The sequence below is a fragment of the Lonchura striata genome, chromosome 24 (assembly GCF_046129695.1).
Source record: "Lonchura striata isolate bLonStr1 chromosome 24, bLonStr1.mat, whole genome shotgun sequence".
Taxonomy (NCBI): Eukaryota; Metazoa; Chordata; class Aves; order Passeriformes; family Estrildidae; genus Lonchura; species Lonchura striata.
The window spans coordinates 6,852,986-6,878,773 of NC_134626.1; the positions used below are offsets into that span (position 1 = coordinate 6,852,986).

Genomic DNA, 25,788 nt, shown 5'->3' on the forward strand with positions numbered 1-25,788 from the left:
CGAGGGATTGGGATCCATTGGGATATCTGGGAATTGGGATATGCGTGGGATTGGGATCCATTGGGATATCCATGGGGTTGGGATATCCGTGGAGTTGGGATTTCAGGATCAGGGATTTGGGATATCCCTGGCATTGGGATCTCTGGGAATGGGAATTTGGGATATCCATGGGATTGGGATCTCTGGGATTTGGGATATCCGTGGGATTGGGATCTCTGGGATTCAGGGATTTGGGATATCCATGGGATTGGGATCTCTGGGATTGGGATATCCGTGGCATTGGGATCTCTGGGATTTGGGATATCCGTGGCATTGGGATCTCGGGATCAGGGCTCGGGCCCGGCCCCGCCCCTCTCCCTCATCCCCCAGATCCCCGGGATCCACCGGGATCTCCTCCAGGCCGGGAATTCCCGGAGCCATTCCAGAACTGCGGAAAGGGCGGCTCCAGCGCCGGATTCCAGGCGGTCAGTGGCCCAAAATCCTTGGGAAAAGTTGGGATATTCCTTGGGAAAAGTGGGAATGATACCCCTAAAGCCCCAGAATTCCATGGATTTCTGCCCAAATCCCGGTGTTTAGCTAAAGAACAATCCCAAACGCTCTGGATCTGGAAAAACGGGAATATTCCTGGGAAAGGTGGGAATGACGCCAGAATTCCATGGATTTCTGTGAAAGTCCCGGTATTTAAATAGGGAATTATCCCAAATTTTCTGGAAAAATTGGGATTTTCCTGGGAAAAGGATCCAGTCCCAGGTCAGTCCCGGGTCAATCCGGGTCAGTCCCGGGTCAGTCCCTGGTCAGTCCAGGTCACTCCAGGTCAGTCCCGGGTCAGTCCAGGTCAGTCCAGGTCAGTCCCGGGTCAGTCCAGGTCACTCCAGGTCAGTCCAGGTCAGTCCCGGGTCAGTCCCGGGTCAGTCCAGGTCAGTCCAGGTCAGTCCCGGGTCAGTCCCGGGTCACTCCAGGTCAGTCCAGGTCAGTCCCGGGTCAGTCCAGGTCAGTCCCGGGTCAGTCCCGGGTCAGTCCAGGTCAGTCCAGGTCAGTCCCGGGTCAGTCCAGGTCAGTCCCAGGTCACTCCAGGTCAGTCCTGGGTCACTCCAGGTCAGTCCCAGGTCAGTCCCGGGTCACTCCAGGTCACTCCAGGTCAGTCCCGGGTCAGTCCCGGGTCAGTCCCGGTCAGTCCAGGTCAGTCCTGGGTCACTCCAGGTCAGTCCAGGTCAGTCCCGGGTCAATCCGGGTCAGTCCAGGTCAGTCCAGGTCAGTCCCGGGTCACTCCAGGTCAGTCCAGGTCAGTCCAGGTCAGTCCCGGGTCACTCCAGGTCAGTCCCAGGTCAGTCCAGGTCAGTCCCGGGTCACTCCAGGTCAGTCCCGGGTCACTCCAGGTCAGTCCAGGTCAGTCCCGGGTCAGTCCCGGGTCAGTCCCGGGTCACTCCCGGTCCCTCCCGGATTTTTCTCATTCCCGGCTCCGCCCGGATCCCGCCCAGACCGGTCCGGGCAGTCCCCGCCCTCATTTGCATACATTTGCATACATTTGCATACATTTGCAGTCAGCTGCATGTCTGACTGCCGGGGGGAGCGAGCGGGGCTGGGCAGGGATGGGAATCCCAATTCCCGGGAATTCCGGGATCCCCAAATCCCGGGAGTTCCGGAATCCCCAAATCCCGGGAGTTCCGGATCCCCAAATCCCGGGAGTTCCGGGATCCCCAAATCCCGGGAATTCCGGATCCCCAAATCCCGGGAGTTCCGGATCCCCAAATCCCGGGAATTCCGGATCCCCAAATCCCGGGAGTTCCGGATCCCCAAATCCCGGGAGTTCCGGGATCCCCCCGGCACCGCGTTCCCAATGTCCACGGGAGTTCCACATTCCCAAAATCCCAAAGAATTCCACATTGCAACATCCTGGGGAACTCTGCGTTCCCAACAATCCCAGGAATTCCACATTCCCCCTTCCCAATATCCCAGGGAATTCCACGTTCCCAAAATCCTGGGCATTCCCCCATCCCAAAATCCCAGGGAATTCCGGGATCCCAGCCCCGGGACCCTGTTCCAAACATCCCAGGGAGTTCCACATTCCCAAAATCCTGGGAATTTCCCCATCCCAAAATCCCAGCTGGACAATTCCCAGGGAATTCCCCATCCCAAAATCCCAGCTTGGGTAATTCCCAGGGAATTCTCCATCAGAAATTCCAGGCTGGATTTCCAGGTTGGATAAATCCTGTGAATTCCACATCCCGAAATCCCAGCTGGACAATTCCCGGTGTGGATCCCTGCATGCCTGGAATGATCCCCTGGAATGAACACCGGGAACAGATTCCCTGGAACGATGCCTGGAATGAACCCCTGGAATGATCCCTGGAATGATCCCATGGAACAATCCCTGGAATGATCCCTGGAATGAACCCCTGGAATGATCCCCTGGAATGAACCCCTGGAATGAACCCCTGGAATGATCCCCTGGAATGAACCCCTGGAATGATCCCTGGAATGATCCCTGGAATGAACCCCTGGAATGATCCCTGGAAATGATCCCTGGAACGATCCCTGGAATGAACCCCTGGAATGATCCCCTGGAATGAACCCCTGGAATGAACCCCTGGAATGATCCCCTGGAATGAACCCCTGGAATGAACCCCTGGAATGATCCCCTGGAATGAACCCCTGGAATGATCCCTGGAATGATCCCTGGAACAATCCCTGGAATGATCCCGTGGAACAATCCCTGGAACAAATCCTTGGAACGATTCCCAGAATGATTCCTGGGAACGAATCCCTGGAACGATTCCTGGACCGATCCCTGGGAATGATCCCCGGAATGAATCCCTGGAACAATTCCTGGGATGAATCCTTGGAACGATCCCCGGGAACGAATCCCGGAACGATTCCCGGGATGAATCTCTGGAACGAATCCCTGGGAACGAATCCCTGGAATGGCTCCCAGGCCGATCCCTGGAATGATTCCTGGGCCGATCCCCGGGATGAATCCCTGGGAACGATTCCCGGAATGATTCCCGGGCCGATCCTCGGGATGAATCCCTGGGAACGATCCCTGGGAACGATCCCTGGGAACGATCCCCGGAACGATTCCCGGCACGCTTCCCGGGCCGATTCCCGAATTTCTGGCCCCGCTCCCGCCCGGCGGGGAAATCCCGGGCGCGCTGCGCTTCTCCCGGCCCGGGCGAGGCTGGAAAACCGGGAGCGGCTGGAAAACCGGGAGCGGCTGGAAAACCGGGAGCGGCTCGGGAATGCGCGCCCGGGGCGCTCCGCAGGGGCGGCTCTGGGCTGTGCACGTCCCCGATCCCAAAAAAATAAACAGCGGGAAGGGCTGGATCGGGAAAAGCAGCCGTGGGAAAGGGCTGGATCCCAAAAACCCCATGGGAAAAGGTTGGATCCCAAGAAAACCCGTAGGAAAGGGCTGGATCCCAAAAAAACCCGTGGGAAAGGGCTGGATCCCAAAAAAACCCGTGGGAAAGGGTTGGATCCCAAACAAAACTGTGGGAAAGGGCTGGATCCCAAAAAAACCCGTGGGAAAGGGCTGGATCCTAAAAAAAAAACTGTGGGAAAAGGCTGGATCCCAAAAAAACCTGTGGGAAAGGGTTGGATCCTAAAAACACTTTTGAGAAAGGGTTGGATCCCAAAAAAAACCTGTGGGAAAGGGTTGGATCCCAAAAAGCACTAGGAAAAAAAAAGGAGAAAGAAAAGAAGGAAATGGAGTAAAAAAAGGAGAAGAAAGAGCAGGAAAAGGAGGAGGAGGAAAAGGAGGAAAAGCAGGAAAAGGAGAAAAAAAAAGTAGGTGGAGGAAAATCAGGAAAAGGAGAAGGAAAAGCAGGAGAAGGAGGTGGAAGAAAAGCAGGGAAAGGAGAATAAAAAGCAGGAAAAGGAGAAGGAAAAGGAGGAAAAGCAGAACAATGAATTAATAAAAAAAAGGAGAAGGAAAAGCAGGAGAAGGAGAAGAAAAAGCAGGAAAAGGAGGCGGAGGAAAAAGGAGAAGGAAAAGGAGGAGGAGGAAATGCAGGAATAGGAGGTGAAGGAAAAGGAGGAAAAGGAGAAGAAAAAGCAGGAAAAGGAGGAAAAGCAGAAAAAGGAATAAAAAAAAAAAGGAGAAGGGAAAGCAGGAAAAGGAGAAGGAAAAGCAGGAAAAGGAGAAGGAAAAGGAGGAAAAGCAGAAAAAATGAATTAATAAAAAAAGGAGAAGGAAAAGCAGGAAAAGGAGAAGGAAAAGCAGGAAAAGGAGAAGGAAAAGGAGGAAAAGCATTAAAAGGAATAAAAAAAAAGGAGAAGGAAAAGCAGGAAAAGGAGGAGAAGCAAAAGCGGGCGAGGCGGGAGCAGGAAAAGCAGGAAGAGCAGGAAGGGCAGGAAGAGGAAAAGGAGGAGGAGGAGCGGGGAAGGGGAGGCGGTTCCCGGTCCCGGCATCCCCCGCTCCGCCGGGACCGGGGCCCGGGCGCCGGGAGAGCCGCGGGACGAGCCGGAGCCCGGGCGGAGCCCGAGGGACACCGAGGGACACCGAGGGACACCGGGCAGGTCAGCGCGGCCCGAGCCCCGTGCGGGGTCCCGGGATTCGGGATGCGGGGTTCCCGGGGATTCGGGATGCGGGGTTCCCTGGGGTTCGGGATGCGGGGTTCCCGGGATTCGGGATGCGGGGTTCCCGGGGCTCCCGGGGTTCCCGGAGTTCGGGATGCGGGGTTCCCCGGGGTTCCCGGGGTCCGGGATGCGGGGTTCCCGGGGCTCCCGGGGTTCCCGGGATTCGGGATGCGGGGCTCCCCGGGGTTCCCGGGGTCCGGGATGCGGGATTCCCGGGATTCGGGATGCGGGGCTCGGGAATGCGGGGTTCGGGATGCGGGGTTTCCCGAGCCCTGGGATGCGGGGTTCCCCGGGATTCGGGATGCGGGGTTCCCGGGGTTCCCGGGGTTCCCGGGATCCGGGATGCGGGGTTCCCCGAACCCTGGGATGCGGGGTTCCCGGGATTCGGGATGCGGGGTTCCCCGGGATTCCCCGGGATTCGGGATGCGGGGTTCCCGGGGTTCCCCGGGGTCCGGGATGCGGACCCCGGGGAACCCCGGGAACCCCGCATCCCGGACCCGCATCCCGGGAACCCCGCATTCCCGAACCCCGCATCCCGGACCCGCATCCCGGACCCGCATCCCGGACCCGCATTCCCGAACCCCGCATTCCCGAACCCCGCATTCCCGAGCCCCGCATCCCGGACCCGCATCCCGGACCCGCATCCCGGAGCCGCATCCCGGGATCCGCCGGAGCCGCCCCCGAGGCCAAAACCTTCCGGAGCTTCTCCCGCTGCTCGCGGCCCCGCTGGCTTCGCCTGCCGCTGCTGCTTCCCGAAAAACCGGCCCCGGATCCCGGATCCAGCCTCAGATCCATGGATCCGGCCCCAAATCCCGGGATTCAGCCCCGGATCCAGCCCCAAATCCCGGGATCCAGCCCCAAATCCCGGATCCAGCCTCAGATCCCGGATCCAGCCCCAAATCCTGGGATCCAGCCCCAAATCCCAGATCCAGCCCCAAATCCCTGGATCCAGCCCCAAATCCCTGGATCCAGCCCCAAATCCGGGAATTCAGCCCCAAGGCTCTGGGTCCAGCCCCAGATCCCTGGATCCAGCCCTAAATCCCGGGATCCGGCCTCAAATCCCTGGATTCAGCCCAGATCCCTGGATGGATCCAGCCCCAGATCCCGGGATCCAGCCCCAAATCCCGGATCCAGCCCCAAATCCCGGATCCAGCCCCAAATCCCGGGAGCCAAGCCCAAATCCTGGATCCAGCCCCAAATCCCGGGATCCAGCCCCAAATCCCGGATCCAGCCCCAAATCCCAGATCCAGCCCCAAATCCCGGATCCAGCCCCAAATCCCGGATCCAGCCCCAAATCCCGGGAGCCAAGCCCAAATCCTGGATCCAGCCCCAAATCCCGGGAGCCAAGCCCAAATCCCTGGATCCAGCCCCAAATCCCGGATCCAGCCCCAAATCCCGGGAGCCAAGCCCAAATCCTGGGATCCAGCCCCAAATCCCAGATCCAGCCCCAGATCCAGCCCAAATCCCTGGATCCACTTGGAGATCTCTGGATACACCCTCTGATCCCTGGATCCAGCCCCAAATCCCTGGATCCAGCCCCAAATCCCGGATCCAGCCCCAAATCCTGGGATCCAGCCTCAAATCCCTGGATTCAGCCCAGATCCCTGGATCCACCCCGAAATCCTGGGATCCAGTCCCAAATCCCAGATCCAGCCCCAAATCCCGGATCCAGCCCCAGATCCCTGGATGGATCCAGCCCCAAATCCCGGATCCAGCCCCAGATCCCTGGGTTCATCCCCAAATCCCGGATCCAGCCCCAAATCCCTGGATTCAGCCCAGATCCCTGGATGGATCCAGCCCCAAATCCCAGATCCAGCCCCAAATCCCAGATCCAGCCCCAAATCCCGGATCCAGCCCCAAATCCCGGATCCAGCCCCAGATCCCGGGATCCAGCTCCAAATCCCGGGATCCAGCCCCAGATCCCCGTTTCCACCCCCAAATTCCCACATCCAGAGGTTTTCCCGATGGGAAGAACCCTCCCGGTGCTCCCTGCTGGCCCAGCTATTCCCGCTTTTCCTGCTGCTTCCCAAAAATCCAGCCCCAAATCCTTGGATCCACCCGGAAATCCCCATTCCCACCCCCAGATCCCGATATTCCAGAGGTTTTCCCCTTGGGATGAGCCCTTCCTTTCCCTCCCCGCTGCCCCGGCCATTCCCGCTGGAGAATTCCCAGTTTTTCTCTAAGGATTGGATTTAAAACTCCCAAAAAGCCGGGAATGGGAAGGGTAACAAAAATAAAGGGAATTTTGGGACAAATAAGAGGAATTTTTTGGGGGAAAAAGAGGAGTTTTGGGGGAAAAAAAAGGGAATTTTGGGACAAATGAAGGGGAATTTAAGGAAGACAAAGGGGATTTTTTTGGCAAGTAAAGGGAATTTTTTGGTGCTAATAAATGGAATTTTAGGGCCCCAATGAAAAGGAGTTTTGGGGAAAAAAAACCGGGATTTTGGAGCCAGGGAAAGGTGAATTTTGGGATAAATGAAGGGAATTTGGGACAAATAAAAGAGGTTTTTTTTTTAAGATTATTTGTTTATTCCCATTTGTTTATTCCCGGTTATTTACTCCCGGGAATTGCGGTGGGATGGGGCCAATTCCCTGCCAATCCCTGGGATGGATCCTGGATTTTCCATTGGGATGGATCCCAGATTTCCTGTGGGGATAGATCCTGGATTTTCCATTGGGATGGATCCCGGATTTCCCACTGGGATGGATCCCGGATTTCCCACTGGGATGGATCCCAGATTTCCTGTGGGGATGGATCCTGGATTTTCCATTGGGATGGATCCTGGATTTCCCCTGGGATGGATCCCGGATTTCCCCTGGGATGGATCCCGGATTTCCCATTGGGATGGATCCTGGATTTTCCATTGGGATGGATCCTGGATTTCTTGCTAGGACTGATCCTGGATTTCCCCTGGGATGGATCCTGGATTTCCCACTGGGATGGATCCTGGATTTCCCACTGGGATGGATCCCGGATTTCCCCTGGGATGGATCCCGGATTTCCCATTGGGGTGGATCCCGGATTTCCCCTGGGATGGATCCCGGATTTCCCATTGGGATGGATCCCGGATTTCCCCTGGGATGGATCCCGGATTTCCCCTGGGATGGATCCCGGATTTCCCCTGGGATGGATCCCGGATTTCCCCCCACTGTTCCCAATCCCTGACCCAACCCCGTGGCTTGGGAGGATCCCGGGATGGATCTGGATCCATGGGATGATCCCGGGACGGATTCAGATCCCTGGGATCGACCTCGGATAATCCTGGGATGGATCTGGATCCTAGGATGATCCCAGGGTGGATCCGGGATGGATCTGGATGTGGATCCCTGGGATGGATCTGGATCCCTGGCATGGATCTGGATCTCCGGGATGGATCTGGATCCCCGGGATGATCCCGGGATGGATTTGGATCCCTGGGATGGATCCGGATCTCCGGGATGATCCTGGGGTGGATCTGGGATGGATCTGGATGTGGATCCCTGGGATGGATTTGGATCCCTGGGATGGATTTGGATCCCTGGGATGATCCCGGGATGGATCTGGGATGGATCTGGGATGGATGTGGATCCCTGGGATGATCCCGGGATGGATCTGGGATGGATCTGGGATGGATCTGGATCCCTGGGATGGATCTGGATCCCTGGGATGATCCCGGGGCGGATCCGGCAGCGGCTCCCCCAGGCAGCGGCTCCGGTGCCAGGGATAAAAACATCCCGGGATAAAAATATCCCAGGATAAAAACAGCCTGGGATAAAAACATCCCGGGATAAAAACATCCCAGGATAAAAACATCCCGGGATAAAAACATCCCGGGATAAAAACATCCCGGGATAAAACCAGCCCGGGATAAAACCAGCCCGGGATAAAAATATCCCGGGATAAAAACATCCCGGGATAAAACCAGCCCGGGATAAAAACATCCTGGGATAAAAACATCCCGGGATAAAACCAGCCCGGGATAAAACCAGCCCGGGATAAAAACAGCCCGGGATAAAAACAGCCCGGGATAAACATATCCCGGGATAAAACCAGCCTGGGATAAAAACATCCCGGGATAAAAATATCCCAGGATAAAAACATCCCGGGTTAAAACCAGCCCGGGATAAAAATATCCCGGGATAAAAACATCCTGGGATAAAAACATCCTGGGATAAAACCAGCCCGGGATAAAACCAGCCTGGGATAAAACCAGCCCGGGATAAAAACATCCTGGGATAAAAACATCCTGGGATAAAAACAGGCCGGGCCGGGCCGGCTTTGGATCCGGCCGCTCCCGGGGAATCCGGATCCCGGGCCGTTCCCATCCTGCCTCCCCGGATCATCCCGCATCCCGCTTTCCTGCCCCGCTCCCTTCCCGTGGATCCTCGAATCCCGTCGGTTCCTCTCCCGCTTCCCGTTCTTTGTCTCCCCGTTTATTCCCGGCGATCCCGCCGCTCCCGCGTTCCCGGGGAGGATCCCCTGGACGATCCCAAATCCCGATTTGCCCGTCCCGCTTGGTTGCCGTGGATTCCCGCTTCCCGATTTTCCTGTGCCGCTGCCATTCCCGGGGATCCCGCCGCTCCCGGGAATCCCCATCCTCTCCTCCCTGGAGATTCCCACTTTTTCCCCTCATCCCACGGGATCCCTTTCCCTCCTGGGACGTTCCCAGCCCTGACCTTCTGGAAAAATCCCTTTTCCCTTGGATCCATCCCAATCCCAGGATTATTTTGGAGGCCCGGGATAAATGTGGGCTGGGCTGAGCTCAGCGCTCCAAACGGGAATGACCTTTTCCCGGGATAAATTTGGGATGGGCCGCGATTCCCGCCGGGAGAGGGACCCGATCCCGATCCCGGGCTTGTTTTTCCCGAGGATTCCCAATTTTCAGGCTTTTTCTGGAGCTGGTGCTGCAGAAACTGGAATTTCTCGGTGTTGCGGGAACGCCGGCTCCGGAGCTTCCCTGGCTTTTTGGGGATTCTGGTCCTGGTTTTCTGGGAATTCTTCTCCCGGGATTTTGGAGATTCTTGGCGTGGTTTTTAGGGATTCATCTCCCTTTTTTTTCTGGATTGCTCTCCTATTTTTTTTTTTTTTTTTGTGGATTCACCTCCTGGTTTTTGGGGATTGAGCTCCTGGTTTTTTTTGTGGATTCATCTGGTTTTTTTGGAATTTTTCTCTCGGTTTTTGAGGCTCTGTCTCCCGGTTTTTGGGGATTCTTCTCCCAGATTTTTGGGGATTCTTCTCCCAGATTTTTGGGGATTCTTCTCCCAGATTTTGGCGATTGCTCACCTGGTTTCCGGCGGATTCTTGTCCTGGATTTCTCCTTCTCTCGCCGTCGCATCCACAGGGAAAATTTCCAGGTTGGGAGACCCCGGAGCTCTTCCCACTCCAGGGAAAGAATTCCGCTTGGGAACATCCCGGCTTTTCCGGGATCGTCCCTTGGGATCATCCCGGGCTCCCGGCGCTTTCCGGGCGGATCCGTGGATCCCGCATCCACCCCGGGAGCCGCAATTCCCGGGAGAAATCCTCCCGGAGCCATTCCCAGCTCCTGGAGCCATTCCCAGCTCCCTGCCCATTCCCAGCTCCCGGCCCATTCCCAGCTCCCGGCCCATTCCCAGCTCCCTGCCCGGCGCTGGATCCGTCCCGCCGGAGCCTCCCGCTCCTTCCCAGGCCCGATTCCCTTTCCCAACCCTTTCCCAGCCCTTTCCTAACCCTTTTTCCCTTTTTCCCCCTTTCCCAACCCTTTTCCAATCCTTTTTTCCCCTTTCCCAAACCTTTTTTCCTTTTTTCCAATCCTTTTTTCCCCTTTTTCCAACCCTTTTTCCAATCCTTTTTTCCCCTTTCCCAAACCTTTTTTCCTTTTTCCCAACCCTTTTTTCCCCAACCCTTTTTCCCTTTTCCAACCCTTTTCCAACCCTTTTTCCCTTTTCCCAACCCTTTTTCCCCCTTTCCCAACCCTTTTTCTCTTTTCCCAATCCTTTTTACCCTTTTTCCCAACCCTTTTTCCCAACCCTTTTTAAACCCTTTTCCCCCCTTTCCCAACCCTTTTTCCCCCTTTCCCAACCCTTTCCCAACCCTTTTTCCCTTTTCCAACCCTTTTTCCCCCTTTCCCAAACCTTTTTTCCTTTTTTCCAATCCTTTTTTTCCCTTTTTCCAACCCTTTTTCCCAACCCTTTTTCCCCCTTTCCCAAACCTTTTTTCCTTTTTCCCAAACCTTTTTACCCTTTTTCCAATCCTTTTTCCCTTTTCCCAACCCTTTTTCCAACCCTTTTTCCCAACCCTTTTTCCCTTCTTCCAATCCTTTTTTCCCTTTTTCCAACCCTTTTTCCAACCCTTTTTCCAACCCTTTTTCCCAACCCTTTTTCCCAACCCTTTTTAAACCCTTTCCCCCCCTTTTCCCAATCCTTTTTCCCCCTTTCCCAACCCTTTTCCAACCCTTTTTCCCTTTTCCCAACCCTTTTTTCCCTTTTTCCAACCCTTTTTCCCAACCCTTTTTCCCTTTTCCCAATCCTTTTTCTCAAGCCTTTTCCAACCCTTCTTCCCCTTTTCCCAGCTCTTTTTTCCAACTGTTTTTCCCCCTTTTCCAGTCCTTCTTCCCAACCCTTTTTTCCCCTTTTCCAACCCTTTTTCCCAACCCTTTTTTTCCTTTCTCCACCCCTTTCCCCCAACCCTTTTCCACCCTTTTTCCCCCTTTCCCGACCCTTTTTCCCCCTTTCCCACCCCTTTTCTCCCCATTCCCAACCCTTTATTCCCTGTTTTCCGCAGGAACGCTCCTGGAGCAGCTGAGCCCCCCCGCCATGGCCTCGCCCCCCCCACCCGCAGTAGGTACTGTCAGCCTCGGGAATTTGGGAATTTTGGGGGATTTGGGGAATTTTGGGAAGGAGGGAGGCCTGGGGATATCCCAGCTGGAACCTTTTGGGATTGGGAAAACACGGAGGAGGGCTCTTGGATCCTGGGGGCTGGGGGTGCTGCTCCCGTTCCCTGGCCCTGGTTCCCTTTTTCCCTGATTCCCTATTTCCCTGTTCCCCAATTCCCCATTTCCCTGTTCCCCAATTCCCCATTTCCCTGTTCCCTGATTCCCTATTTCTCTGATTCCCCGGTTCCCTATTTCCCTGATTCCCTGATTCCCTATAACTCTGATTCCCCAATTCCCGATTTCCCTGATTCCCTATTTCCCTATTTCCCTGTTCCCCAATTCCCGATGTAATTCCCTGTTCCCCAATTCCCGATGTAATTCCCTGTTTCCCTGTTATTCCCTGTTCTTCCCTGCTGTCTCCAGGTTCTCTGGGTCCCTTCCCTCCCCTGGGATGTGGCGGGTGAGGGAGAGCCAGGAAAGATTTCCCAGGGATTGATCCTGGAAAGATTTCCCAGGATTGATCCAGGAAAGATTTCCCAGGGATTGATCCAGGAGAGATTTCCCAGGGATTGATCCGGGAAAGATTTCCCAGGATTGATCCGGGAAAGATTTCCCAGGGATTGATCCGGGAAAGATTTCCCAGGGATTGATCCGGGAAAGATTTCCCAGGGATTGATCCGGGAAAGATTTCCCAGGATTGATCCAGGAAAGATTTCCCAGGGATTGAGCCGGGAAAGATTTCCCAGGGATTGAGCCGGGAAAGATTTCCCAGGATTGATCCGGGAAAGATTTCCCAGGGATTGATCCGGGAAGGATTTCCCAGGGATTGATCCAGGAGAGATTTCCCAGGGATTGATCCGGGAAAGATTTCCCAGGATTGATCCGGGAAAGATTTCCCAGGGATTGAGCCGGGAAAGATTTCCCAGGGATTGAGCCGGGAAAGATTTCCCAGGATTGATCCGGGAAAGATTTCCCAGGGATTGATCCGGGAAAGATTTCCCAGGGATTGATCCGGGAGAGATTTCCCAGGGATTGATCCAGGAAAGATTTCCCAGGGATTGATCCGGGAAAGATTTCCCAGGGATTGATCCAGGAAAGATTTCCCAGGGATTGATCCGGGAAAGATTTCCCAGGGATTGATCCGGGAAAGATTTCCCAGGGATTGATCCAGGAAAGATTTCCCAGGGATTGATCCGGGAAAGATTTCCCAGGGATTGATCCGGGAAAGATTTCCCAGGGATTGATCCGGGAAAGATTTCCCAGGGATTGATCCGGGAAAGATTTCCCAGGGATTGATCCGGGAAAGATTTCCCAGGGATTGATCCGGGAAAGATTTCCCAGGGATTGATCCGGGAGAGATTTCCCAGGGATTGATCCAGGAAAGATTTCCCAGGGATTGATCCGGGAAAGATTTCCCAGGGATTGATCCGGGAAAGATTTCCCAGGGATTGATCTGGGAAAGATTTCCCAGGATTGATCCGGGAAAGATTTCCCAGGGATTGATCCGGGAAAGATTTCCCAGGGATTGATCCAGGAGAGATTTCCCAGGGATTGATCCGGGAAAGATTTCCCAGCGATTGATCCGGGAAAGATTTCCCAGGGATTGATCCGGGAAGGATTTCCCAGGGATTGATCCAGGAGAGATTTCCCAGGGATTGAGCCGGGAAAGATTTCCCAGGGATTGATCCGGGAGAGATTTCCCAGGGATTGATCCGGGAGTTTTGGGGAGCCAGAGAGGAGGAAGGAAAAGGAAATGGTGAAAAATCTGCAGGTGGGGTTTGATAAAAAATGGTGAAAAAGTTCAGGTGGAATTTGATAAAAAATGGTGAAAATGTGCAGGTGGAGTTTGATAAAAAATGGTGAAAATGTGCAGGTGGAATTTGATAAAAAATGGTGAAAATGTGCAGGTGGAATTTGATAAAAAATGGTGAAAATGTGCAGGTGGGGTTTGATAAAAAATGGTGAAAAATCTGTGGGTGGAGTCTGATAAGGAAATGGTAAAAAATGTGCAGGTGGCGTTTGATAAAAAATGGTAAAAAATGTTCAGGTGGAGTTTGATAAATAGTAAAAAATGTTCAGGTGGAGTTTAATAAAAAAAGGTGAAAAATCTGCAGGTGGGGTTTGATAAAAAATGGTGAAAATGTGCGGGTGGAGTTTGGGGAAATGGTGAAAAAGTCCAGGTGGAGTTTGATAAAAAATGGTGAAAATGTTCAAGTGGAATTTGATAAAAAATGGTGAAAATGTGCAGGTGGATTTTGATAAAAAATGGTGAAAATGTGCAGGTGGAGTTTGGGGAAATGGTGAAAATGTGCAGGTGGAATTTGATAAAAAATGGTGAAAATCTGCGGGTGGAGTTTGATAAAAAATGGTGAAAAATCTGTGGGTGGAGTCTGATAAGGAAATGGTAAAAAATGTGCAGGTGGCGTTTGATAAAAAATGGTGAAAATGTTCAGGTGGAGTTTGATAAAAAATGATGAAAAAGTTCAGGTGGGGTTTGATAAAAAATGGTGAAAATGTTCAGGTGGACTTTGATAAAAAATGATGAAAATGTTCAGGTGGAATTTGATAAAAAATGGTGAAAAAGTCCAGGTGGGGTTTGTTTGTTTGTTTGTTTGCAGCCGTGCTGAGCTGCCTGGGTGGAGTTCTTAATTAGCTCGTTTCCTCGTTAGGTGTTTGCCCCAGGGGTGTCTCCTTAATTAACCACTCAGGTGAAAAATGTGATTAATTGATTGACCAGTCAGGTGCACCAGGGTGTGAAAGGAGGGGTTCCAGAAAAACAGGGATTTGGGGTTCCATAAAAACAGGGATTTGGGGTTCCCATAAAAACAGGGATTTGGGGATCCCATAAAAACAGGGATTTGGGGTTTTGATAAAAACAGGGATTTGGGGATCCCATAAAAACAGGGATTTGGGGTTTTGATAAAAACAGGGATTTGGGGTTCCATAAAAACAGGGATTTGGGGTTTTGATAAAAACAGGGATTTGGGGATCCCATAAAAACAGGGATTTGGGGTTCCATAAAAACAGGGATTTGGGGATCCCATAAAAACAGGGATTTGGGGTTCCATAAAAACAGGGATTTGGGGATCCCATAAAAACAGGGATTTGGGGTTCCAGAAAAACAGGGATTTGGGGTTCCAGAAAAACAGGGATTTGGGGTTCCAGAAAAACAGGGATTTGGGGTTTTGATAAAAACAGGGATTTGGGGTTCCAGAAAAACAGGGATTTGGGGTTCCAGAAAAACAGGGATTTGGGGATCCCATAAAAACAGGGATTTGGGGTTTTGATAAAAACAGGGATTTGGGGATCCCATAAAAACAGGGATTTGGGGTTTTGATAAAAACAGGGATTTGGGGTTCCATAAAAACAGGGATTTGGGGTTTTGATAAAAACAGGGATTTGGGGATCCCATAAAAACAGGGATTTGGGGTTCCATAAAAACAGGGATTTGGGGATCCCATAAAAACAGGGATTTGGGGTTCCATAAAAACAGGGATTTGGGGATCCCATAAAAACAGGGATTTGGGGTTCCAGAAAAACAGGGATTTGGGGTTCCAGAAAAACAGGGATTTGGGGTTTTGATAAAAACAGGGATTTGGGGTTCCAGAAAAACAGGGATTTGGGGTTCCAGAAAAACAGGGATTTGGGGATCCCATAAAAACAGGGATTTGGGGTTCCAGAAAAACAGGGATTTGGGGTTCCAGAAAAACAGGGATTTGGGGATCCCATAAAAACAGGGATTTGGGGATCCCATAAAAACAGGGATTTGGGGTTCCATAAAAACAGGGATTTGGGGATCCCATAAAAACAGGGATTTGGGGTTCCATAAAAACAGGGATTTGGGGATCCCATAAAAACAGGGATTTGGGTTCCATAAAAACAGGAATTTGGGGATCCATAAAAACAGGGATTTGGGGTTCCAGAAAAACAGGGATTTGGGGATCCCATAAAAACAGGGATTTGGGGTTCCCATAAAAACAGGGATTTGGGGTTCCAGAAAAACAGGGATTTGGGGATCCCATAAAAACAGGGATTTGGGGTTCCATAAAAACAGGGATTTGGGGTTCCATAAAAACAGGGATTTGGTGATCCCATAAAAACAGGGATTTGGGTTCCATAAAAACAGGGATTTGGGGATCCATAAAAACAGGGATTTGGGGTCCCATAAAAACAGGGATTTGGGGATCCATAAAAACAGGGATTTGGGGTCCCATAAAAACAGGGATTTGGGGATCCCATAAAAACAGGGATTTGGGGTTTTGATAAAAACAGGGATTTGGTGATCCCATAAAAACAGGGATTTGGGGTCCCATAAAAACAGGGATTTGGGGTTTTGATAAAAACAGGGATTTGGGGTTCCATAAAAACAGGGATTTGGGGTTCTGATAAAAACAGGGATTTGGGGATCCCATAAAAACAGGGATTTGGGGTTCCATAAAAACAGGGATTTGGGGATCCATAAAAACAGGGATTTGGGGATCCCATAAAAACAGGGATTTGGGGTTTTGATAAAAACAGGGATTTGGGGTTCCATAAAAACAGGGATTTGGGCCTCTTAACTCCTGGCCCAGAATCCATGTCATTCCCGACTCCTTGGTGACAATCCCTCTCTTCTCCTCCATCCCTGTTCCCTGGTTTCTCCATCCCCCTTTTCCCCCTCCATCCCCTTTTTTTTCCCCCATCCCATTTTTTTCCCCTGTCCCTTTTTTCCCCCTTTTCCATCCCCTTTCTTTTCCCTTTTCCATCCCCTTTTTTCCCCCTTTTCCATCCCCTTTCTTTTCCCTTTTCCATCCCCTTTCTTTTCCCTTTTCCATCCTCTTTTCCCCCCCATCCCCCTTTTTCCCCCATCCCTTTTTTCCCCACTCTCCCACGGCCATTCCGTGTTTTCCGTGCCCGTTCCCGCTCAGGATCTGCCCCGGATCCCGCCGGCCCCGCGGGGATGGAGGAGCTGGGCCGGGCCTTCGGCTTCGAGGACAGCGAGGAGGAGGAGGAGGAGGAGGAGGAGGAGGAGGACTCGGATTCGGGAGCTGATCCCGGAGCCGATCCCGGAGCCGATCCCTGCCCCGATCCCGGAGCCGATCCCGGAGCCGATCCCGGAGCCGACGTCGCTCTCCAGGCGCCTCCGCGCCGCCGGCGCCCGCCCAGCTCTGGTGAGGGGAGTTCTGCTCATTCCTGGGTGGAATTCCCAGGATGGAATTCCCGCTCCTTCCCCATGTGGAATTCCCAGGATGGAATTCCCACTCCTTCCCCATGTGGAATTCCTGGTGTGGAAATTCCCGCTCATTCCCTATGTGGAATTCCCAGGATGGAATTCCCACTCTGTTCCCTGTATGGAATTCCCGCTCGTTCTGGGTGTGGGATTCCTGCTCATTCTGGGTATGGAATTCCCACATTTTCCGGTGTGGAATCCCCACTCGTTCTGGGTGTGAAATTCCAGCTCGTTCCCCATGTGGAATTCCCGATGTGGAATTCCTGCTCGTTCCTGTGTGGAATTCCCAGTGTGGAATTCCTGCTCATTCACCCTGTGGAATTCCCGATGTGGAATTCCCGCTTGTTCCAGTGTGGAATTCCCACTCTGTTCCCTGTATGGAATTCCTGCATGTTCCGAGTGTGGAATTCCTGCTCATTCTGGGTGGAATTCCTGCTTGTTCCTGGTGTGGAATTCCCACTTGTTCTGGGTGTGGAATTCCAGCTCATTCCCCATGTGGAATTCCAGGTGTGGGAATTCCCACTTGTTCCCAGTGTGGAATTCCCGCTCATTCTGGGTGTGGAATTCCAGCTCGTTCCCCATGTGGAATTCCAGGTGTGGGAATTCCTGCTCGTTCCTGATGTGGAAATTCCCACTCATTCCCAGTGTGGAATTCCTGCTCGTTCCCCCTGTGGAATTCCCGATGTGGGAATTCCCGCTTGTTCCGGGTGTGGAATTCCTGCTCATTCCCAGTGTGGAATTCCCACTCTGTTCCCCATGAAGAATTCCCGCTCATTCTGGGTGTGGAATTCCAGGGAATTCCTGCTCGTTCCTGGTGTGGGAATTCCCACTTGTTCTCCATGTGGAATTTCCTGCTCGTTCTGGGTGTGGAATTCCCGCTCATTCCTGTGTGGAATTCCTGGTGTGGAATTCCTGCTCGTTCCCCCTGTGGAATTCCTTGGGGTGGAATTCCCCCTCATTCTGGGTGTGGAATTCCTGGTGTGGGAATTCCCACTTGGTTCCGGTGTGGGAATTCCCGGTGTGGGATTCCCGCTAGTTCCCGGTGCGGAATTCCCGGTATTCCCGGTATTCCCGGTGTGGAATTCCCGGTATTCCCGGTGCGGAATTCCCGGTATTCCCGGTATTCCCGGGGGTGCCGACGCCGTTTCTCTGATTTCCTTCCTCACAGAGGGGCCGGAGCCAGAGACCAAGGAAGGGTGAGTGGGATTTGGGGCGTTCCGTGGGATTTCCAGGGAATTCGGGAATTGTGGTGGGATTTGGGGCGTTCCGTGGGATTTCCAGGGAATTCGGGAATTCTGGCGGGATTTGGGGTGTTCCGTGGGATTTCCAGGGAATTCGGGAATTCTGGCGGGATTTGGGGCGTTCCATGGGATTTCCAGGGAATTTGGGAATTCTGGCGGGATTTGGGGCGTTCCGTGGGATTTCCAGGGAATTCGGGAATTCTGGCGGGATTTGGGGCGTTTAATGGGATTTCCAGGGAATTCGGGAATTCTGGCGGGATTTCAGGGAGTTTCCTGGCATTCTGGTGGGCTTCCCGAGGTTTTGGTGGGAATTCCAGGGGTTCTGGTGGGATTTTTGGGATCCGTCCCCTCCGTTTGGTGGCACAGCTGCTGCCGTGCCTCAGTTTCCCCCAACTTCTTTGCACTTCAGCGAGCTCCAAGCAGGAGAGCTCCGGGATTTTGGGATCTTTCCCATCATCCCTGAGCATCCTGGTGGGACATCCCTAAAAATCTGGGCTCACCCTGAATCCTGCGATCCCGAGGAGCAGATCAGGGGGGGAAATTCCTTACAAAAAATTCCTTATTTTGTCCCGACGTGGGAACGGGGGCGACAGCGGGGGGGAGCTTTGGGAGCCCCCGATCCCGGGGGATTTGCGCTCGATCCCGAGGGATTTTTCCCTGGAATGCTCCCGCAGGATCCTGCCGCAGGTGAGCAACGGCGAGGCCGGAGGAGATTCCCAGATCCGCGCCCGCACCTGGAAGAGGGAGAGCATCTGCCGAGGTGGGAAAAGCCGGGAAGGCTCCGGGAACGTTTCCGCTTCCCGCCGGGATCCTGGGCTGCTGATCCCCATCCCCATCCCGGTTTTCCAGGGGAGCGTTTCTCCTTCCCGGAGGTGGGGGACGAGGTCATCTACGACGACGTTCCCTGCGAGGGCCTGGATGTGCACCAGGATGGTACGGGAGCGCTTTTCCAGCTTTTCCAGCTTTTCCAGCTTTTCCAGCTTTTCCAGCTTTTCCAGCTGGGAGCCGCCTCTTCCCGTTTTTCCAGGCCCCACAATCCCATTTCCTAGCAGGAATCACCTCTTCCCATTTTTCCAGGCCCCACAATCCCATTTCCTAGCAGGAATCACCTCTTCCCATTTTTCCAGGCCCCACAATCCCATTTCCTAGCAGGAATCACCTCTTCCCATTTTTCCAGGCCCCACAATCCCATTTCCTAGCAGGAATCACCTCTTCCCATTTTTCCAGGCCCCACAATCCCATTTCCTAGCAGGAATCACCTCTTCCCGTTTTTCCAGGCCCCACAATCCCATTTTCTATAAGGGAGGCGCCTCTTCCCGGTTTTCCGGGCCCCCCATCCCGTTTTCCATCCAGAAGCAGAGTCCTGTCCTCCAGGAGGCTGTGGGTGGGAATAACCGGGGAAATCCCGGGATCTGGAGGGACAGAGCTGCTCCCAGAGGAGCTGCAGGACCCCGAGGGTTCCGGAGAATGGGAATTCTGGAGTTCTGCACTAGGATCCCCCAATTCCCAATATTTCCCTTCCCTTCCCTTCCCTTCCCTTCCCTTCCCTTCCCTTCCCTTCCCTTCCCTTCCCTTCCCTTCCCTTCCCTTCCCTTCCCTTCCCTTCCCTTCCCTTCCCTTCCCTTCCCTTCCCTTCCCTTCCCTTCCCTTCCCTCTTTTCCTCTCCCAGGGGATCAATCCATCCCCCTGGATCCATCCCTGCATCCCGGCGTCTCCCAGCTCCCTTCCGGCAATCACAGCCCAGAACTGCCATGGCTTGGGAGCAGGGGATGGAGCGGGAATGGGGATGGAATGGGGATGGAATGGGAATGGATGAGGAGTGGGAATGGAGTGGAGATTGGAGCGGGAATGGGAACGGGGATGGAGCAGGAACAGGATCAGAGTGGGAATGGGAATGGGGCTGGAGTGGGAATGGGAACGGGATGGGAGCGGGAATGGGATGGAGCAGGAATGGGAACGGGATGGGATTGGGACTGGGATGGGAGCGCGAGCAGGGACAGAACAGGACCGGGATAGGAGCGGGACCGGGATGGGAGTGGGAATGGGGCTGGAGCAGGAATGGGAGTGGGATGGGATTGGGAGCGGGATGGGATGGGATGGGATGGGATCAGGATCGGGATGGGATCAGGATGGGATCAGGATCGGGATGGGATCAGGATTGGGATGGGATCAGGATTGGGATGGGATGGGATCAGGATCGGGATGGGATGGGATCGGGATGGGATGGGATCAGGATTGGGATGGGATGGGATGGGATGGGATGGGATCAGGATCGGGATGGGATGGGATGGGATCGGGATGGGATGGGATCAGGATGGGATGGGATCAGGATCGGGATGGGATGGGATCAGGATGGGATGGGATCAGGATGGGATGGGATGGGATGGGATCAGGATCGGGATGGAATGGGATGGGATCAGGATGGGATGGGATGGGATCAGGATGGGATGGGATGGGATCAGGATGGGATGGGATGGGATCAGGATGGGATCAGGATGGGATGGGATGGGATCAGGATGGGATGGGATGGGATCAGGATGGGATCAGGATGGGATGGGATGGGATCAGGATGGGATGGGATGGGATCAGGATGGGATCAGGATGGGATCAGGATCAGGATCAGGATGGGATCAGGATGGGATCAGGATGGGATCAGGATCAGGATCAGGATCAGGATGGGATCAGGATGGGATCAGGATGGGATGGGATCAGGATCGGGATGGGATCAGGATCAGGATCGGGATGGGATCGGGATGGGATCAGGATGGGATGGGATGGGATCAGGATCAGGATGGGATGGGATCAGGATCAGGATGGGATGGGATGGGATCAGGATGGGATCAGGATGGGATCAGGATCGGGATGGGATCAGGATCAGGATCGGGATGGGATCAGGATGGGATCAGGATGGGATCAGGATGGGATGGGATGGGATTGGGATGGGATCAGGATGGGATGGGATGGGATCAGGATGGGATGGGATGGGATTGGGATGGGATCAGGATGGGATGGGATGGGATCAGGATGGGATGGGATGGGATTGGGATGGGATCAGGATGGGATGGGATGGGATCAGGATCAGGATGGGATTGGGATCGGGATGGGATCAGGATGGGATGGGATCAGGATGGGATCAGGATGGGATGGGATCAGGATGGGATCAGGATGGGATGGGATGGGATCAGGATGGGATGGGATGGGATCAGGATGGGATGTTCCGGCCGGGCGCAGGCGCGGCGCTGCTCTACGCCGAGGTGCAGCGCGGCGAGGGGACGCGCCTGGGCCAGGACCTCGGCTGGAGCTCCAGCGAGTTCGAGAGCTACAGCGAGGGCGAGTCCGGAGAGGAATCCCGGCCGGAATGCCGGCGGGACGCCGAGCCGGCCAAGCTCCGCGCGGCGTTCCAGCCCAAGGTACCCGTACGAGGAATCCTCATCCTCCTTAAAGCCTGCTTGGAATCCTCATCCATCCTGCTTGGAATCCTCATCCCTGCTTGGAATCCTCATCCCTCCTCCTTGGAATCCTCATCCATCCCTGCTTGGAATCCTCATCCCTCCCTTTGGAATCCTCATCCCTCCCTTTGGAATCCTCATCCCTCCCTTTGGAATCCTCATCCATCCCTTTGGAATCCTCATCCATCCTCCTTGGAATCCTCATCCCTCCCTGCTTGGAATCCTCATCCCTCCCTTTGGAATCCTCATCCATCCTCCTTGGAATCCTCATCCCTCCTCCTTGGAATCCTCATCCATCCTCCTTGGAATCCTCATCCATCCCTTTGGAATCCTCATCCCTCCCTTTGGAATCCTCATCCCTCCCTTTGGAATCCTCATCTATCCCTTTGGAATCCTCATCCCTCCCTTTGGAATCCTCATCCCTCCCGTTGGAATCCTCATCCCTGGCTTTTCCCGGGATTCTCCTGATTGGAGATCCTGCCGATGCTGCTGCGTTTTCCCTGGAATTTTCTTTCCCGTTTCCTCCTTTCCCTTTTCATTTTCCTCCTGCTGGAGCCTCTCCCTGCCTTTCCCTGCTCCTGCTGCACTCCCTGCTCCATCCCAGCCGGAATTTTGGGATGCTGCTGCCCGTTCCTGCCACTTTGGCATGATTCCTCCTGCTTTTGGGGCTCTCCCTGCCTTTCCCTTCTCCTGCACTCCCAGCCAGAATTCCAGGATTTTTGGGATGATTTCTCCCTGCCTTTCCCTTCTCCTGCACTCCCAGCCAGAATTCCAGGATTTTTGGGATGATTTCTCCCTGCCTTTCCCTTCTCCTGCACTCCCAGCCAGAATTCCAGGATTTTCGGGATGATTTCTCCCTGCCTTTCCCTTCTGCATTCCCTGCTGCATCCCAGCTGGAATTCTGGGATGATTTCTCCTGTTTTTGAGCCTTTCCCTGCTGCTCCTGCACTGCCTTCTCACTCCCAACTGGAATTTTGGCATTTCTGGGATGATTCCTCCTGTTTTTGAACCTCTCCCTGCCATTCCCTGCTCCATCCCAGCTGGAATTCCAGGATTTTCGGGATGATTTCTCCTGCTTTTGGGCTCTCCCTGCCTTTCCCTTCTCCTGCATTCCCTGCTCCATCCCAGCCAGAATTCCAGGATTTTCGGGATGATTTCTCCCTGCCTTTCCCTTCTGCATTCCCTGCTGCATCCCAGCTGGAATTCCAGGATTTTTGGGATGATTTCTCCCTGCCTTTCCCTTCTCCTGCACTCCCTGCCTGCTCCCAGCCAGAATTCCAGGATTTTTGGGATGATTTCTCCTGCTTTTGGGCTCTCCCTGCCTTTCCCTTCTCCTGCGCTCCCTGCTCCATCCCAGCCGGAATTCCAGGATTTTTGGGATGATTCCTCCCTGCCTTTCCCTTCTCCTGCGCTCCCTGCTCCATCCCAGCTGGCATTCCAGGATTCTTGGGATGATTCCCGCCGTTCCTGAGCCTTTCCCGTTGTTGCTGCCTGCTCCCAGGCGGAATTCCGGGCTGCTGCTGCTGTTCCCTGCTCCTTTGGGATGATCTCTCCTGTTTTTTTGCATTTGCTGCTTCCCGGGATTTCCGCTCTGCTGCTCTCCCGCTTTGCTTGGGGCTCAGCTCTCTCCAGACTTCCATAAACTCAAGGAAAAATGCGCCAGGACTAAGCGGGAGCTCCTGGCTCTGAGAGTTGGGGGGAAGGAGATGCAGGAGCTGAAGCACAAATCCGATTGGAAGGTACCGCTCCCGTCCCGAAATTCCCAGAATTCCCAACATTCCCGGCCTGGGGGGAATGGAATTCCCCTGGTGGAATGGATCCCGTCCCGTTCCTGTCGCAGGAAATCGGCCTGGAGCTGCTGAGGAGCCGCTCCCGGGGCTGCCTTCGGAATTCCGGGAGTCGGGGATTCAGGAAGGAATCCAGGAATTCAGGAGGGAATTCACAGAGGAAGGAATTCAGGAGTTCAGGATGAAATTCAGGAGTTCAGGAAGGAATTCACAAAGGAAGGAATTCAGGAATTCAGGAAGAAATTCAGGAAGAAATTCAGGAGTTCAGGAGGGAATTCACAAAGGAATTCAGGAATTCAGGAAGGAATTCAGGAAGAAATCAGGAGTTCAGGAAGGAATTCACAAAGGAATTCCGGAATTCAGGAAGGAATTCAGGAATTCAGGAAGAAATCAGGAGTTCAGGAGGGAATTCACAAAGGAAGGAATTCAGGAATTGGGGAAGGAATTCAGGAATTCAGGAAGGAATCCAGGAATTCAGGAATTGGGGAAGGAATTCAGGAATTCAGGAAGGAATCCAGGAATTCAGGAATTGGGGAAGGAATTCAGGAATTCAGGAAGGAATCCAGGAATTGGGGAAGGAATCCCGGAATTCAGGAAGGAATCCAGGAATTCAGGAATTGGGGAAGGAATTCAGGAAAGAATTCAGGAAGAACGTCAGGAGTTCAGGAAGGAATTCACAAAGGAAAGAATTCAGGAATTCAGGCAGGAATTCAGGAAGAAATCAGGAGTTCAGGAAGGAATTCAAGAATTCAGGAATTCAGGAAGGAATTCAGGAATTCGGGAAGGAATTCAGGAGGGAAAGAATTCAGGAGGAAAGGAAGGAATTCTGGAAGGAGAATTTTGGGAATTGTGGAACCTCAGGGCAAAGCCTTTCCCACCCCATCCCATCCTGGCCAATATTATTTGGGGTAGAACTAAACTCAGATTTGGGGTAGAAATGCCAGGATTTGGGATGAAACTCTGGGATTTGGGGTGAAACTCTGGGATTTGGGGTAGAAATGCCAGGATTTGGGGTGAAACTCTGGGATTTGGGGTAGAAATGCCAGGAATTGGGGTAGAGCTCTGGGATTTGGAATGGAAACTCTGGGATTTGGGGTGAAACTCTGGGATTTTGGGTAGAAATGCCAGGATTTGGGGTAGAGCTCTGGGATTTGGGGTAGAAATGCCAGGATTTGGGGTGAAACTCTGCGATTTGGGGTGCAACACTGGGATTTGGGTTAGAAACTCTGGGATTTGGGGAGAATTCTGGGATTTGGAGTAGAAATGCCAGGATTTGGAGTAGAAATGCCAGGAATTGGGGTGGAAATGCCAGGAATTGGAGGAGAACTCTGGGATTTGGGGCAGAAGCCCAGGATTTGGGGTGAAACTCTGGGATTTGGGGTGAAACTCTGGGATTTGGGTTCGAAACTCTGGGATTTGGGGTGAAACTCTGGGATTTGGGGTGAAACTCTGGGATTTGGGGTGAAACTCTGGGATTTGGGTTCGAAACTCTGGGATTTGGGTTAGAAACTCTGGGATTTGGGGCAGAAGCCCAAGATTTGGGGTGAAACTCTGGGATTTGGGGTGAAACTCTGGGATTTGGGGTGAAACTCTGGGATTTGGGGTAGAAATGCCAGGATTGGGGCAGGAAAGGCCGATCCCCTTTCCCGCCCCACGAGTCCCAGCCCGGCTCGGGAATGCCGGAGCCGCTCCCGCTCGGCTGCGCTGCCCGATCCCGCCCGATCCCGCTCCGGCGCCGCGCACCCACGGGAGGATCCCGAGGGATCCGGGGGATCCCGAGCTCTGGCCGTGTCCCTGCTGCTCCCAGCTGCGGGGAAAACAGGGAATGGCGCTCCAGGGATCTTCCGGAGGGGCTGGAGCCGGGACGGCTCCTGGGGCGGCCTGGAGCCGAGATCCCGTGGATGATCCCTGAGATCCCGGTGATGATCCCTGAGATCCCGGTGATGATCCCCGAGATCCCGTGGATGATCCCTGAGATCCCGGTGATGATCCCTGAGATCCCGGTGATGATCCCTGAGATCCCGGTGATGATCCCCGAGATCCCGGTGATGATCCCTGAGATCCCGGTGATGATCCCCGAGATCCCGTGGATGATCCCTGAGATCCCGGTGATGATCCCTGAGATCCCAGTGATGATCCCCGAGATCCCGGCGATGATCCATGAGATCCTGGTGATGATCCCCGAGATCCCAGTGCTGATCCCTGAGATCCCGGTGCTGATCCCCGAGATCCCAGTGCTGATCCCTGAGATCCCGGTGATGATCCCCGAGATCCCGTGGATGATCCCTGAGATCCCAGTGATGATCCCCGAGATCCCGGTGCTGATCCCGGTGATGATCCCTGAGATCCCGGTGATGATCCCTGAGATCCTGTGGATGATCCCTGAGATCCCAGTGATGATCCCCGAGATCCCGGTGCTGATCCCGGTGATGATCCCTGAGATACCAGCAATGATCCCCGAGATCCCAGTGCTGATCCCTGAGATCCCGGCGATGATCCCTGAGATCCCGGTGATGATCCCGGTGCTGATCCTGAGATCCCGGTGATGATCCCCGAGATCCCGGTGCTGATCCCTGAGATCCCAGTGCTGATCCCCGAGATCCCAGTGCTGATCCCCGAGATCCCGGTGATGATCCCTGAGATCCCAGTGATGATCCCCGAGATTCCGGTGCTGATCCCAGTGATGATCCCTGAGATCCA

At 53.8% G+C, this 25,788-nt stretch overlaps 1 protein-coding gene and 1 long non-coding RNA gene across 2 annotated transcripts in view; both read left to right on the top strand.

The window, feature by feature from the left end:
* The first annotated feature begins 13,355 nt into the window (after window positions 1-13,355).
* Window positions 13,356-13,544, top strand: LOC144247446 (uncharacterized). The gene is made up of 2 exons (XR_013341161.1): window positions 13,356-13,414; window positions 13,450-13,544. It is a non-coding gene; the product is annotated as an uncharacterized LOC144247446 (long non-coding RNA).
* Window positions 13,545-16,330: 2,786 nt separating this feature from the next.
* The window catches only part of ARHGEF10L (Rho guanine nucleotide exchange factor 10 like), a 56,512-nt gene continuing 47,054 nt past the window's right edge, over window positions 16,331-25,788 (top strand). Inside the window, exons 1-6 of the mRNA XM_077788197.1 lie at window positions 16,331-16,552; window positions 17,780-17,807; window positions 18,527-18,612; window positions 18,702-18,785; window positions 21,084-21,262; window positions 22,924-23,040. Of these exons, the coding sequence (XP_077644323.1) occupies window positions 16,342-16,552; window positions 17,780-17,807; window positions 18,527-18,612; window positions 18,702-18,785; window positions 21,084-21,262; window positions 22,924-23,040 (705 nt within the window). The 5' untranslated portion in view covers window positions 16,331-16,341. The remainder of the gene's footprint in view (window positions 16,553-17,779; window positions 17,808-18,526; window positions 18,613-18,701; window positions 18,786-21,083; window positions 21,263-22,923; window positions 23,041-25,788) is intronic.